General features: G+C 42.8%; 1 protein-coding gene across 2 annotated transcripts; it reads left to right on the top strand.

The window, feature by feature from the left end:
- The first annotated feature begins 4,506 nt into the window (after positions 1–4,506).
- On the top strand, positions 4,507–12,621 carry cyth2 (cytohesin 2). Of its 2 annotated transcripts, XM_070440069.1 has the most exons (13): positions 4,507–4,688; positions 4,866–4,886; positions 6,226–6,355; positions 6,806–6,872; positions 7,035–7,153; positions 7,246–7,326; positions 7,492–7,604; positions 7,681–7,829; positions 8,129–8,240; positions 9,302–9,378; positions 9,528–9,599; positions 9,684–9,838; positions 9,944–12,621. In XM_070440069.1, exons 1-13 carry the CDS (start codon positions 4,622–4,624, stop codon positions 10,029–10,031), a joined length of 1,251 nt encoding a protein of 416 aa, XP_070296170.1. In that variant the 5' UTR covers positions 4,507–4,621; the 3' UTR covers positions 10,032–12,621. The 2 variants fall into 2 exon arrangements, with proteins under 2 accessions (XP_070296170.1, XP_023996307.2); XM_024140539.2 differs by lacking the exons at positions 4,507–4,688; positions 4,866–4,886 and having other exon boundaries at positions 6,271–6,355.
- Positions 12,622–15,069: the final 2,448 nt, after the last annotated feature.

Here is a 15,069-nt window from a genome sequence, read left to right as displayed (position 1 = left end):
CAACATAAGTATAAAGTATAACACCAATAGGACCACGCAGCTGTCACTACCGTCAAGTGAAGGTGCCAAAAGTGCAACAATCAATCCCAAGAACAGCAGCAAAGCAGAGGACTTAGAAGATGCTGGAGGAACAGGTACAAAAGTTTATACCACAGTTTAAAAACGAGTCCTATATCGGGGAATGTTTACTAGGATTAAATGTCAGGAATTGTGAAAAACTGAGTTTAAATGTATTTGGCTAAGGTGTATGTAAACTTCCAACTTCAACTGTACCTAGTATGTCTATGTTGAACGGGTGTTTTAGTTAACCTCAAAAACATGATTCTTATGTAATTGTGACCGGAACAAATTTAATATGTCAGGAATTTAATCTCATGAGCATGTATCAATCAGTTATGCCATGTTTGACTGCTCGGGGCTGTTTGGTCCACAGTACCCCTGCCGCTTGATATGGATTAGTCATGTCTGAGTAATTCAAGGCCTCTGTGTTCTCTTGCCTGCTAATTTTAGGCCCTGTTCAAATACTTTCAGATGCAGCCCTTCCTCCTAACCTTTACTCCTTCCTCTGAGTAATCCCTGATATCACAAGACTTGATAGGTGAAGGCTATGTGATATAATCCTTGCTGATGCAGTGTTCCTAATCAGTTAGTTTATCAGTGATTACTTTAAGGAAGGGAAATATTTCATTTCAAACGGGGCCTTGGTCCCTAGACCAAAGCTGTCCATCCCTGGTCATGCAAGGTAAATTGACAGGATATACACCAAGCTTCCTTCTATCTATGGCCTGAGGATAAAACATTTCACAAGACTGGATGGTGGTTCTCAGGCTGGTGTCAGTGCATTATGACAAATAATTACAAAACTATTCACTCTCAATTTTAAGAGACTCGCTGTGACAATTGAAACCTGATGTACTGCTCAGTGTCTGTGACCAGGGTCCTACAACCGGGATTTCGGGAAAACTTTCAATAAATTCCCTGGTTAACTGAATTTTGCAACCCGAGGTGTGACCCCTTGCTAATGCCAGTAAGATGTATTGTCTATAGATGGATTGGCCTGTAATAAACTTGTAATTATTACTAAAATGAAAATATATACATATAATGTACAGTTCATAGTTATATATTGTTTTTAAAATGTTTTTTCCTTAAAATAATAAATGTATCTTGTAAACTTGTCTATCTCTACAAAATGTTATTTTTCTTGCATCGACCCCCAGCCCCCCCTCCCCAGGAGTACCCAACATGTTTTTGTTGTTTACGGAAAGACTCGGCGTATCTGTTTAGTACATGTGGCATTGATTTGCTTTAACAGAGGAAAAATAACCCTACCGACAACATTCTTAGCATATTTATCTGGAAGACCATTGTTTGAAACGTGACCTAATAACAAAGTCTAGCCCTAGTGCCTGTCCGCTGATTTAATAAGTGTCAGTTCGCTGATAAACAAGGAAGCTGATGCCTCAGAACCTTTTCCTCCATCCCCCTCTCTCCCTCTCCTCTGACTAATCTACCCCTGCCACAGTGTCTTGTTATTGCCACCCCCTTGCTCCTCCTCCTCTTCCCATGGCCTCCCTCCTTCCTCTCTTCTTTGAAGTAGGCTCTCCTTCCTTTTGATATCTGATCCCTCAACCAGCCTGAAACTCATATGTCTGTCTTTGTTGTATCTCAGAGAGCCTGATCGAATACATTGAAATGCTACCTTCCTTAGGTACTTGTCACTGAATTGACAAGGTTGGATTGCAAACACGTGACAGGGAGGGAACCTTGCCTTCTCACAATACGATCATTTCTGGATCACCTGAAGAAAGGGAGGAGAAAGGATGTGTTTACCCTTTCTGGACACTCATACATGGTGGGGGTCTTTATAAAGACCAATGTCTCATCCTTTTGTGTTGGACATTTGTCAGGCAAAAACCTATATTGGCATATGTTTTCCCTAGGTCCAAATTGTATTAGGAGTTAYTTGACACTCCAGAGTWCATTACATAATCATGTAGCTGCCCATGTGATCTGCAGGTCTGCCCTGTGAGAGGTCACATCTCCTGACCTTTTCTCAGTGATGATAAGGAAGTAAGTGCTGAACATTGTCCCTCACCTAATCATTAAAGGGCTAGTGCAGTCAAAAACTAGTTTTTTTGGTGTTTTACATATATTTCCAAGCTGAAGTTGGAATAATACTGTCAAAATTTGGATAATGCCCTTTTAGTGAAAGAGCTGTTTGAAAATACTGCAAAAAAATTCAGCCTGTTTTGGTGGGATGGAGCTTTGGCCTTTCCATGGTGACGTCACCATGTGGTAAATTAGTTAATAGACAAATCAAAATCAAACGTTATTTGTCACATGCGCCAAATACGACAAGTGTAAACCTTACTGTGAAATGCTTACTTACAAGCCCTTAACCAACAGTGTAGTTCAAGAAAGAATTAAGAAAATATTTACCAAATAAACTAAAGTAAAAAATAAAAAGTAACACAAAATAACAAAAACAAGGCTATATACAGGGGGTACCGGTACTGAGTCTATGTGCGGGGGTACAGGTTAGTTGAGGTAATTTGTACATGTAGGGAGGGGTGAAGTGACTATTCATAGATAATAAACAGCAAGAAGCAACAATGTACAAAACAAATGGAGGGGGTCAGAACTTTTTGAGGATCTGGGGACCCATGCCATATCTTTTCAGTCTCGTGAGGGGGAAAAGGTGTTGTCGTGCCCTCTTCACAACTGTCTTGGTGTGTTTGGACCATGATAGTTTGTTGGTGATGTGGACACCAAGGAACTTGAAACTCTCGACCCGCTCCACGCCCTGTCGATGTTAATGGGGGCCTATTTGGCCCGCCTTTTCCTGTAGTCCACGATCAGCTCCTTTGTCTTGCTCACATTGAGGGAGAGGTTGTTGTCCTGGCACCACACTGCCAGGTCTCTGACCTCCTTATAGGCTGTCTCAACGTTGTCGGTGATCAGGCCTACCACTGTTGTGTCGTCAGCAAACTTAATGATGGTGTTGGAGTTGTGCTTGGCCACGCAGTCGTGGGTGAACAGGGAGTACAGAAGGGGACTAAGTACACACCCCTAAAGGGCCCCAGTGTTGAGGATCAGTGTGGCAGAGGGAGATGTTTAGTCCCAGGGTCCTTAGCTTAGTGATGAGCTTTGTGGGCACTATGGTGTTGAACACTGAGCTGTAGTCAATGAACAGCATTCTCAAATAGTTGTTCCTTTTGTCCAGGTGGGAAAGGGCAGTGTGGAGTGCAATTGGGGCGGTATGCGAATTGGAGTAGGTCTTGGGTATCTGGGAGGATGCTGTTGATGTGAGCTATGACCAGCCTTTTAAAGCACTTCATGGCTACAAATGTGGGTGCTACAGGGTGGTAATCATTTAGGCAGGTTAACTTCGCTTCCTGGGCACAGGGACTATGGTGGTCTGCTTGAAACATGTAGGTATTATAGACTCGGTCAGGGAGAGGTTGAAAATGTCAGTGAAGACACTTGCCAGTTGGTCTGTGCATGCTTTGAGTACATGTCCTAGTAATCCGTCTGGCCCCGTGGCTTTGTGAATGCTGACCTGTTTAAAGGTCTTGCTCACATTGGCTATCGAGAACGTTATCATACAGTTGTCCAGAACAACTGGTGCTCTCGTGCTTGCTTCAGTGTTGCTTGCCTCGAAGCGAGCATAAAAGGCATTTAGCTCGTCTGGTAGTCTTGCGTCACTGGGCAGCTCGCGTCTGGGTTTTCCTTTGTAGTCTGTAATAGTTTTCAAGTCCTGCCACATCCGACGAGCGTGAGAGCCGGTGTAGTAGGATTCAATCTTAACAAGAAAGATCAATAAGAAAGAGAGTGCCAAACTTTTTTGGCCAATAACAGCACGTTTTTTTCCGCCCCACTCAGACCACTCCCAGACAGTCCAAGCAAAATTCTTGTTTGTGAAATTACTCTTTGCTAAAAAGTTATTTTAGTTTGTTTTCAATTAAAATGAACAAAAATCATCACAGTAAAGTACTTAATATACTAATCTCATATGTATATACTGTATTCTATTCTACTGTATTTTAGTCAATGCCACTCCAACATTGCTCGATCAAATATATATATATTTCTTAATTTCATTATTTTACTTTTAGATTTGTGTGTATTGTTGTGAATTGTTAGATACTACTGCACTGTTGGACCCGCAATAAAATCTGCTACAAATGTGTATGTGACCAATAAAATTTGATTTGATTTAAATTATTACCCAGGAATGATTTGATATTGAGATAAAAACGGCTGCATTGAACCTTTAATAAAAAACATACAGTGACCCCTTTTCCAGGCAGTTAYTGGGAAAGAAACCAAGTTCTACTATATTGGCCAAAACAACCTCAGATGTTTGTGTTACATATGAAAGTGGCTTGTTATCGGTGTCTTTGGTTGTGTGGCTTCTTTCTGGGTTCAAAAGTTCCTTACAAACATGGTCGAAAGTGAGGACGTGTTTATTTATAACAAAAAGTTWGCGTCACTTCCTGTACCACCACCTCCTTTGTCTGTGCCCCAGKTTTCGGTACGCAAGGCTGGTTATTTATTTATTTCCTTTTTATTTGGAGGATATATTTTCATATATATCCATTACTTTTTCATTTATTGAATGACAGTCGACTCTGAAATATTTATGCCTAAAAGCAAAGCGCCAAAAATGGATGACCTGGACTACAGTACAGTATCGCTACGCTAACGCTTCGCTTATAATGACACTCAGCTAGCGCCTAACTGGCTACCCAGCTAGTTGTAACAGCAGGTTTTTCACTACACAATTAGAGCACAGTTGTCACTAAACAATATTAACGTTGTATGCATGCATTATAATGTACTGCATGTTTCTCATATGAGAGTCCCATACAACCGCAGTCGACGTAAGCTAATAATACAGTACTGGCTAACGTTACCTCGCTAGTTAGCAAGCTAGCTAACTCTTTAGGTTTACAGGGTAACTAGTTGTAACTAACTACTTATTGTAGTTTGACCACTCATCCAAATAGCTAGCTAACGTTATTCATTACAGTATTGGTTACTATTCACGTTAAACCTACCCACTGTCCGTCAAGAATCAAAACATTGAATAACTTAGCTAGCTCGTTAGTTATACTGTAGTGGTTGGTCACTCTACCGAGGTAATACTGTGGTTTTGCAGCGATACTGTCGCCTATTTTTCAACTCCAGGCTGGGGACCAAAGAACAGCACATCGTCGTTCCAGCACTAACACACCTGACCTGATACAACTAATTAGATAGTGGCTTGATAATTAGTCTAACAGGTGTGTTAGTGCTGTGTTAGAAAAAAAAATCTATCCTCTGAGCGAAGAAGCTACAAAAATCAGCACCGATAACACGCCTAATCCATTTAGTTACTTTAGTTGAAAACATCTGAGGATTGACAGTAGCTAGAGAAGTGTCATTGGAATTAATACTTTTTTGTTGTTGCAAATTGTCCTGCATAGTTCACATATGCAGCACCAACAGTAAACATATTTGTTTTTGCAGATCTCTTATCTCTGTCCCCAACTAGTATTTTTCATGTCTAACCACTCCCACTGTTACATTAGAGATTGTCAGGATTCCATGGAATGTTTCAAAGTGAAAGCCCTGCAGCCAGTGTTTCGGCTTATTTGATTTTAAACTTGTTTTTCTTATCTACAGTACTTCTGTTCCGTGTGGATAGGCTACTTCTGTGCAAGACAAGTTGGTTTTGAGCTCTGTGAACTTTTCTTTATCGATGAATAGGCTGTAAGGTTGAGTGCTCCAGTATATCAAGGCTGCAATGAGAAGCACGTCATCAACCGCCTGATTTTCCACACGTTTCCATTTGACTAGACAAGTGAAATGGAGGAATTAGGTACAGGTCAGTGAGTGGAGAAACAAGCAAGAATAGAGAGGGGAGAGACAGGGGAAATTGAACAATGGTTTGGAACATGGGATTGGATATGACTAGTTTTGTGTTTTGGAAAACATGGTTTTTACTCAAACTTCTTATTGTTTTCAGTAAGAAACTCAAAGCATCTTGGAAATGCACAGTAGCAAACAGACTTTGAATACTGTCATGTTTCAGGTCAATTTTAACTTAGTTCTCTCTGTCCCCACCATTTTCCCATTCTCTCCCATTTCCATGCTCCCTGTTTTTCTATCCCCATCCATCTCTTTATTCTCTCACCCCTCTTCTCCCTCCTTTCCTACAGTCCCGTAGACCTGAGTCAGAGGAGCGCTCTGAGCTGGAGGACATCCGTCGGAGGAAGGGAGCTCTGCTGCAGGAGATCCAGAGGCTCAGAGATGAGCTCAGAGAGGCCATCATAGAGGTGGAGGGACTGGAGACCAGCACAGAGGGCAGGTGAGAAAAACACACAGATTGTTCCCCTGAATATTTCAGTTCCATTATTCAGTGTGTAGCACAGTCCTCCCCCCTGGTGTATCTGAAGTTGAATTATAATGGGATGATTAGAGAGAGTCCATGTGACAGCTGTGTTTCCCAAAATAACTTCCTATGCATTCAGGTTACCTCTGCATTTACTCAATATTGCATCTATGGCAATTTCACTTTTAAGTTTATGTAAAAATATATAGCTTCCTATTGGCTTCTTCGACTATTCTCCTCTCCACGGCAACTTCCCCAGGTCATAGCTGCAAATGAGATTGTGTTCTTCAGTCAATTTAGCATTTCTAAGAGCTATTTTAGTGTGACTTCCCCACTCTGTCCCCTCCATTACCCTCTAACTGTATGTATAATTGATGGAGAGGTATTTGTTGAATGAGATCCACTCCTTGTCTTTCCTCCCTGCAGTAAAACTCTACAGAAGAACAGGCATGTGGCCATGGGAAGGAAGAAGTTTAACATGGACCCCAAAAAGGTGAAAAGGGGACATGGAATGGATACATAAATCTGATCAGCTTCACTCTAACCCCCCCCCCCCCCCCCCAACCCTCTCTTTTACTGTCTGTCTTCTCATCAACTCTTGAGCGTTTACTCTCTTTGATTGTAGTTACCTCTCTCTCTGTGTGTGTGTGTGTAGGGTATTGTGTTCCTGGTGGAGAATGAGTTGCTCAGACACACTCAAGAGGATGTTGCCCAGTTCCTGTACAAAGGAGAGGGACTCAACAAGACTGCTATAGGAGACTACCTGGGAGAGAGGTAACCATTCCCTCTCTCCACCTTGCTATTTTCTTCTTGTTATTGTTGGGCTGAACAGCATCAGAAGTCTACGTTCCTCTTCTCTCCTGTAGGGAGGACTTTAATCTCAAGGTTCTGCAGGCGTTTGTTGACCTTCATGAGTTCACTGATCTCAACCTGGTCCAGGCTCTCMGGTAAGCTGGGGTGTCCTCTATGATAAGCTCTGACATTTAATAAAAAACAGTACATCAATTTCAAATTCTAGAGGATAAAAACACTACATCAGCATCTTTGTTACCATGGCAGCCAGTGCTCTCTCTCTGACCTTTTGACCTCTGACCTTTGTGTGACCCCTGCAGGCAGTTCCTGTGGAGTTTCCGTCTGCCTGGCGAGGCTCAGAAGATTGACAGGATGATGGAGGCCTTTGCCCAGAGATACTGTCACTGCAACCCTGGGGTCTTTCAGAGCACTGGTACACACACTTACCGTCGTTATAACACCGAGGTCTATTAGCCACTTCTCATCCTATGGTTCCGCTCTCTCCTCAGATACGTGCTATGTGCTGTCGTTTGCTATCATCATGCTGAACACCAGCCTCCACAACCCCAACGTGAGAGACAAGCCTGGATTGGACCGCTTCATCTCCATGAACAGAGGCATCAACGAGGGTGGAGACCTGCCAGAGGACCTGCTCAGAGTGAGTGAGGGAGGGGAACCTAGGAGCATTGGGGAGGGGCTAGGGGAGTTTCTGTGGAAGTGAGGTGTCGTTGGCTCTTGACTGAGTGATTGTTCATMTTTTTTCATCAGTTTGGAGGGGTTCAGAATGAAGCTCTAGTTCAGATAAAATATCAGTGTGTTATAGTGAATCTCCCTGCTGTTTGTCTCTCAATGGAAAGGAAAGGGGGATACCTAATCAGTTGTACAACTGAATGCATTCAACTGAAATCTGTCTTTTCCATTTAACCCAACCCCTCTGAATGTCTCTGTCTACCACAGAATCTTTATGACAGCATCAAGAACGAGCCCTTCAAGATCCCTGAGGATGATGGGAACGACCTGACACACACCTTCTTCAACCCCGACAGAGAGGGCTGGCTCCTCAAACTAGGTGAGGTGGCCGTGGCAACGCCGGGTGGTGGGAGGGGGTACTGCGGCTTCTCTCTGCCGATCACCTCAAGGTAGTTTCAAAACCAAATATGGATTATTTGGATGGCTTAAAAACATATTAACATTCTGTAATGTCTGTAACCATCCTGATCAGCCCCAGGGTTTTTGGATAGTGAGCGTAAACTTGTGTGCTCTCTCTCCTAAGGCTTCGTGCTGTTATTTGCCTGCTTCCTTCGCTCTCAGGTTTACACTAAAGATAATGATACACCGCCAATGTTCTGAGGCAATATTGCCAGACTTGTTGTCCAGCAATGTTGCCTAAAACATCGTCCATGTATTATGATCTTAAGACTGCCATTGCATGATGKGTAAATAGACAGAATTGTCCATACTGAGGGAGCTGCCCTTGGATTCTCATATAAGATCAGTTTGTGTTTTCTCCACTATGTTAAGWTTAGGATTGGGCCACAGTAAACTGATCCTAGATATGTGTCTATGAGCGACTTCTACATGGAGCTTCCCTCAGTACTTCACTCTATTGCATCATGGCAGTCTGAACCGTCTTCTCTTGCATGGTGGGGTCTGTGATCTGTTTGTCACTAATATCTCTGCCGTCTTCTCCCTCCCTCCGAAACCTCTGGTCCCTGTTGTCTCTGCTTCTCCCTGTGATTTCCACACTCTGCTGCTGCCGCTTGTTTCTCAGGAGGTATGTACTGGGAGAATGGGTCCATGAGAGACAATATCATTCTTATGGAACCAAAACGGCCAACMGGCAGTATAGAAGAAAAGTTATTGTCCACATATGCCYTTTGACAGACATTAGGTGTCACATATTACCGTGTGAGATGAATTGCCATACAAAGGCACAGTAACATTGGACATGTAAGGCTATACAAGCYGTCTGAATAGCTGTAATATCCTGAAGGTGATGTGTAGTAATGGAATATTTACTTCAGTATGTGGAGCAGTCAARTGGAATGARTTTCTCCAGTCCAGTTGGTATTCTGCTAACCTCCAGATACCACCCTGTCTCATGCCTCTATTGGTCTGTTTGTATTTCAGGAGGACGGGTGAAGACCTGGAAAAGAAGATGGTTCATTCTCACAGACAACTGCCTTTACTACTTTGAGTATACTACAGTAAGTCAACATTWWWRSYKKYMAARKKSCMMYKKWRRRSMAWKKKRWKGRAAWKKWAWYCAGTACAGAGAGGGTAAAGAGCTATGTAACAGAACATTGTAACGTGGATCAGTGTTCTGTACTACAGTGTGTATAATKTGTGTGYTCAGGATAAGGAGCCCAGAGGTATCATTCCCCTAGAGAACCTGAGTATCCGGGAGGTTGAAGACCCCAGGAAACCTGTGAGTCTTATCAATACATTTAGAATGTCAACATAGGACATGATCACTGCACCATTTCTCCTGACTCCTGCTCTTCCCTCCCAGAACTGCTTTGAGCTGTACATCCCCAACAACCGTGGTCAGCTGATCAAGGCCTGTAAGACGGAGGCAGACGGCAGAGTGGTGGAGGGGAACCACAACGTGTACCGCATCTCTGCCCCCACACCTGAGGAGAAAGACGAATGGATCCACCACATCAMGTACGTAGGGAGGGAGGCAGGCATGAAGGGAGAGTAGGGTGTATGGATGGATACATTTAGAAATGCAACATTCTTCTATTCTGTTTCTTCCATCCCTCTCTCCAGCTCTGCGGTCAGCGTGGACCCCTTCTATGAGATGCTGGCTGCCAGGAAGAAACGCATATCTTTAAAGAAGAATGAGGAACAACCGTAGAACATTCCCTTCTTCCTCTCTCCTCTTCATCCCCTCCTCCACCTCTTCATCTCTCATTCCAACATGGGACACAAGCCTTTCTCTCCTCCCTAGATTCATTCCATTCCTCACTTTTCCCCTCTTTCTTTCTTTGTGAGGAGGACTTGTTGCTATCCTGTTTAAGAGACTGGCCAGCACAAACRGGCAGTTCAGGAGTTCACCACTCATCCACTACTGTCTGTTGCTGCTAGCGGCTGATCTGTACGCTACCACACTACGAAGTGTCCACTACTACCCTACATACTGCACAGTTAGTTGACTCACTCAAAGCCCCCTTCTCGTCACTACACCTCTCCTCCTCCCTTCTTTTCCGTGACGTTGAAGTGAACTGTGAAATAAATATGTATTTTATTCAGGGTAGCAAGCAGGGCCACAACCTTCCATCACAAACAGGCTGCAACTCATCAGTCTGAAGTGACTTCCTCKCCATCTGTAACTGATCTAACATTGGGGCAACGGACCAGTGTGTTTCCAACTGGTCCAGTTTTAACCGGTCACTGTGTGACGGACAGAATGCCCGGCGGCTGAGGAAGCCACTTTAACCTGTTAAGATGCAGCCCTAGTTGTCTGCTGTGCTGTACTCTAACTTCTTGGCTCCAGGTTAGCATGTCTCTATCAGCATTATCAAAGTCCCACTTTAATACTGTAGCCTCTATGAAGGAGATGACGCTGGTCCTTACTGCTTAGCCTTAGACCATAAAAATGTCATTCATGTTAAATTTGTTATGATCAACCGGGAAATGTTCCCAGAAACTGACCAATAAGGCAACAATTGAGCAGTGAACACTAAAGACGACGACTCATGTCAATGACCACTGGTGTTTCCTTCACAAGACTGTTAATAAACTCCCTCATACAGACACGTAAACTGTTAGACCCAACTCTATAATACGCTACAGTGGGTTTTAAGAAGTTACAACGGCAGCTTATTACAATGTATACTTCATTTTTTTTGTAAATACTTGTTAGAATATTGTTTACAACACACAGATTTAATTTATTGTTTATTTTTGTTTGTTACATCTTCTGTTTTGTAAGAGCTACTGTGGAACTGCATGTGGAGATGAGGGTTAATCCTCCATACACACAGATGGACCAGACTCGTGTTAGTTTTGGGTGCATTTGAGAAAGATTGTTAGTGTTCCCTGTTGACACAATAGAATCAACCTCCAATTGGAACATTTAGATTATTCAGGACAGCGAGAGTATGACATCACAAAACATTTTGGATATAAATGTTTAGTATAGAACAGGCATGGTTCTGTGTGGTATGGAACAGGGAATCTTGTCAGTTCTATGCATTCTATTTCTATCTGTACTGTTGATAATGTTGCACCGTCCTGAAGGAACCTCTATTACCCTCTAAGAGCCTGAATGAATGAGGCTCACTGAAGCACAAACATGTGTCCCAGACGCCTGTAATGGCTTTCTTTCAACCATAACCAACATGGATATGTGAAAGGGCTGGATAGGTGTCCTTCATACTGATGCCCATCCAATCCTGTCAGATCTGTGATCTAAAAGGAAAGCAAGCTATGGGTGGTTATTGGGACATCACCCTATGATAAGTCTGAAACGGCCTGTCTAATATGAGAACTGAAATGATGGTTCTGAAGTTGAATCATCAGTCAAGCCAGGAAAAGGCATCCGATTCCTCTTAATGTATTGAATTGAAAAGGACAACAAACATGGAGCACTAATATATCTTTCAATATTATGTAATAGCTGAAATATTCAAATGTATTGAATGAATAACAATGTTAAGGATACATGTCTAATGATACATTATGCCTGGATTGACTCGTAGATATTTTCATTAGTTGTTTGTCTTTGGATTAACATTTCATTAGACTGAATATGGAAAATGCAGAATTAGGATTGTCTGCTGCACTTTATCAATATTTAAGCATTATACAGGCTTTAAAGAGCTGTACCTTTTAGATTGGCGATACTAACTATCTGTAGTAGCTTCCAGTGGTGGCCAGGCTGTCCTGCATCATCCTCACTGGTTGTGATGAAGGCCTTACAAATCCATATTTTGATCACTTCCAGCTCTGACAACTACAGAAGTTTTACTAAATGTTGTTTACATAGGAAAGTATAGGTACAAAAAAATGATCTCTTAGTCTTCTCTAGTTATTCTCTTGAGTGTTTGGTGTGACAGACACACAGCAGTGAGCCAACCTACAGGCAGGGCTGCTGTACACTACACGATACTGAATCACAGTAGACCTATCTGGGTATTCTTGAAGTGCAAAGTTGCCAAAATGGAGTTGGGATGTCACACTGTTCCAACTCAACAAAGAGACAGACTTTTGTGAGAAAGGACACTAATTAATACTTCTGTCCCCCAGACCCCAACATCACTACTTCTGTCCCCCAGACCCCACCACCACTACTTCCTGGATAGTGTTTGATTTAGTATTTCTTTGTTTTTACAGCCATGTAAAGATGGATAGGTCATCTGTGCTATATGTAGCAAAAAACAAAACCGCAGTACACGGGTGCCAGTCAACTGTTGTGAAACAATAAAAAGTGAACTGAGACAATACTCTGTGTGTTTGAGTGATTATTATTAGACTTAGTTTACAAATGTTGGCAGATCAAATTCTAAATGTTTTTGTTACAGTGAACGGTATCCCCAGACGTTTTTTTCCATTTTTTTATTTTTATTTTTATTTCACCTTTATTTAACCAGGTAGGCTAGTTGAGAACAAGTTCTCATTTGCAACTGCGACCTGGCCAAGATAAAGCATAGCAGTGTGAACAGACAACACAGAGGTTACACATGGAGTAAACAATAAACAAGTCAATAACATGGTAGAAAAAAAAAAGAATCTATATACAATGTGTGCAAAAGGCATGAGGTAGGCAATAAATCGAATAATTACAATTTAGCAGATTAACACTGGAGTGATAAATCATCAGATGATCATGTGCAAGAAGAGATACTGGTGTGCAAAAGAGCAGAAAAGTAAATAAATAAAAGCAGATGGGGGTGAGGTAGGTAAATTGGGTGGGTAGTTTACAGATGGACTATGTACAGCTGCAGCGATCGGTTAGCTGCTCGGATAGCAGATTTTTAAAGTTGTTGAGGGAGATAAAAGTCTCTAACTTCAGAGATTTTTGCAATTCGTTCCAGTCGCAGGCAGCAGAGAACTGGAAGGAAAGGCGTCCAAATGAGGTTTTTAGCTTTAGGGATGATCAGTGAGATACACCTGCTGGAGCGCGTGCTGCGGGTGGGTGTAGCCATCGTGACCAGTGAACTGAGATAAGGCGGCACTTTACCTAGCATAGCCTTGTAGATGACCTGGAGCCAGTGGGTCTGACGCGACGAAAATGTAGCGAGGGCCAGCCGACTAGGGCATACAGGTCGCAGTGGTGGGTCGTATAAGGTGCTTTAGTAACAAAACGAATGCACTGTGATAAACTGCATCCAGTTTGCTGAGTAGAGTGTTGGAAGCTATTTGTAGATGACATCGCCGAAGTCGAGGATCGGTAGGATAGTCAGTTTTACTAGGTAAGTTTGGCGGCGTGAGTGAAGGAGGCTTTGTTGCGGAATAGAAAGCCGATTCTTGATTTGATTTTGGATTGGAGATGTTTGATATGAGTCTGGAAGGAGAGTTTGCAGTCTAGCCAGACACCTAGGTACTTATAGATGTCCACATATTCTAGGTCGGAACCGTCCAGGGTGGTGATCGTAGTCGGCGTTGCGGGTGCAGGCAGCGAACGGTTGAAAAGCATGCATTTGGTTTTACTAGCGTTTAAGAGCAGTTGGAGGCCACGGAAGGAGTGTTGTGACTAGGGTTGCAAAATTCTGGGAACTTTCAATAAATTGCCTGGTTTTCCTGAAATTCCAGTTGGAGATTTCCCAGAATAAGCAGGAAATCCAACCAGGATTTGTGGAAAACCAAGGAATTTATTGAAAGTTCCTGGAATTTTGCAACCCTAATTGTTACCCACTTATAGCCCAAGTGTTTGCGTGACCCATAGATAATGACTCTAGGGCCCTGAAGGTCGTTTTAGCATGGGTGGCACCATTTTGACGTAGTCAACTGGGTGGGACTTTCTATGGGTTAAGGAAGGATCACATGATTCCATCTGGGTAATCAGGTGGGATCAGCCAATTAATTATACTTGCGAGCAAGCATTCCATAACTGCAGGTGACAGTGAATTGACAACCTTGGCTTTATATCTGTTTTAACAACACAGTACAGGTGGCAGTGTGGACACTCAGTTTGTTTGCCAATTCGCAGAAGAAAATGGACTGCTTCAAAATGGAGATGGCTTCATTGGCGCTGTCCATGCTCTCACAGACGTAATGGGACAGATTCAATGATGCGAGGTTGATCTAAATCTATGGTGTGACCCACCAAATATAGACAACCCTACAACCCAGACCTAATCCAGCCATGACCCATGACAAGCTGGCCATGGCCCAATTGGGTCTTGACCCACCGTTTAGGAATCAGTGACTGGGACAGTCTGGCCTATCTCCTGAGTGATGCTGGTACTCAAAGGAGATTGCATGTTCCAACAAGGAAGGGCAGGAAGAGACATTAGGGCACATGTCAAAATCATTCCACGGAGGGCCAAGTGTCTGCGGGTTTTCACTCCTCTCTTGTACTTGATTGATGAATTAAGGTCACTAATTAGTAAGGAACTTCCCCTCACCCTGTTGTCTAAGACTTAATTGAAAGGAAAAAACAAAAACCCGCAGACATTAGGCCCTCCATGGAATGAGTTTGACACCTGCATTACGTGGAGCAAGATCTTCAGGCTTAAATGTGTGGTCTAAGTTCACACCTGAGCTGTGAGTGCGTGCATACCATCATGGATAACAAGGTAAAATGGGGTCAATCAAGCAAATCTCCACTGTATAGGTCACAGGAGATTGGTGGCACCTTAATTTGGGAGGACGGACTTGTTGTAATGGCTGGAGCGGCATGAGTAGACTAGTATCAAACACATCAAACACATAGTTTGATACCATTCCAT

This window comes from Salvelinus sp. IW2-2015, unplaced genomic scaffold (assembly GCF_002910315.2).
Source record: "Salvelinus sp. IW2-2015 unplaced genomic scaffold, ASM291031v2 Un_scaffold2187, whole genome shotgun sequence".
Taxonomy (NCBI): domain Eukaryota; kingdom Metazoa; phylum Chordata; class Actinopteri; order Salmoniformes; family Salmonidae; genus Salvelinus; species Salvelinus sp. IW2-2015.
This window is presented reverse-complemented; position numbering and strand designations above follow the sequence as displayed.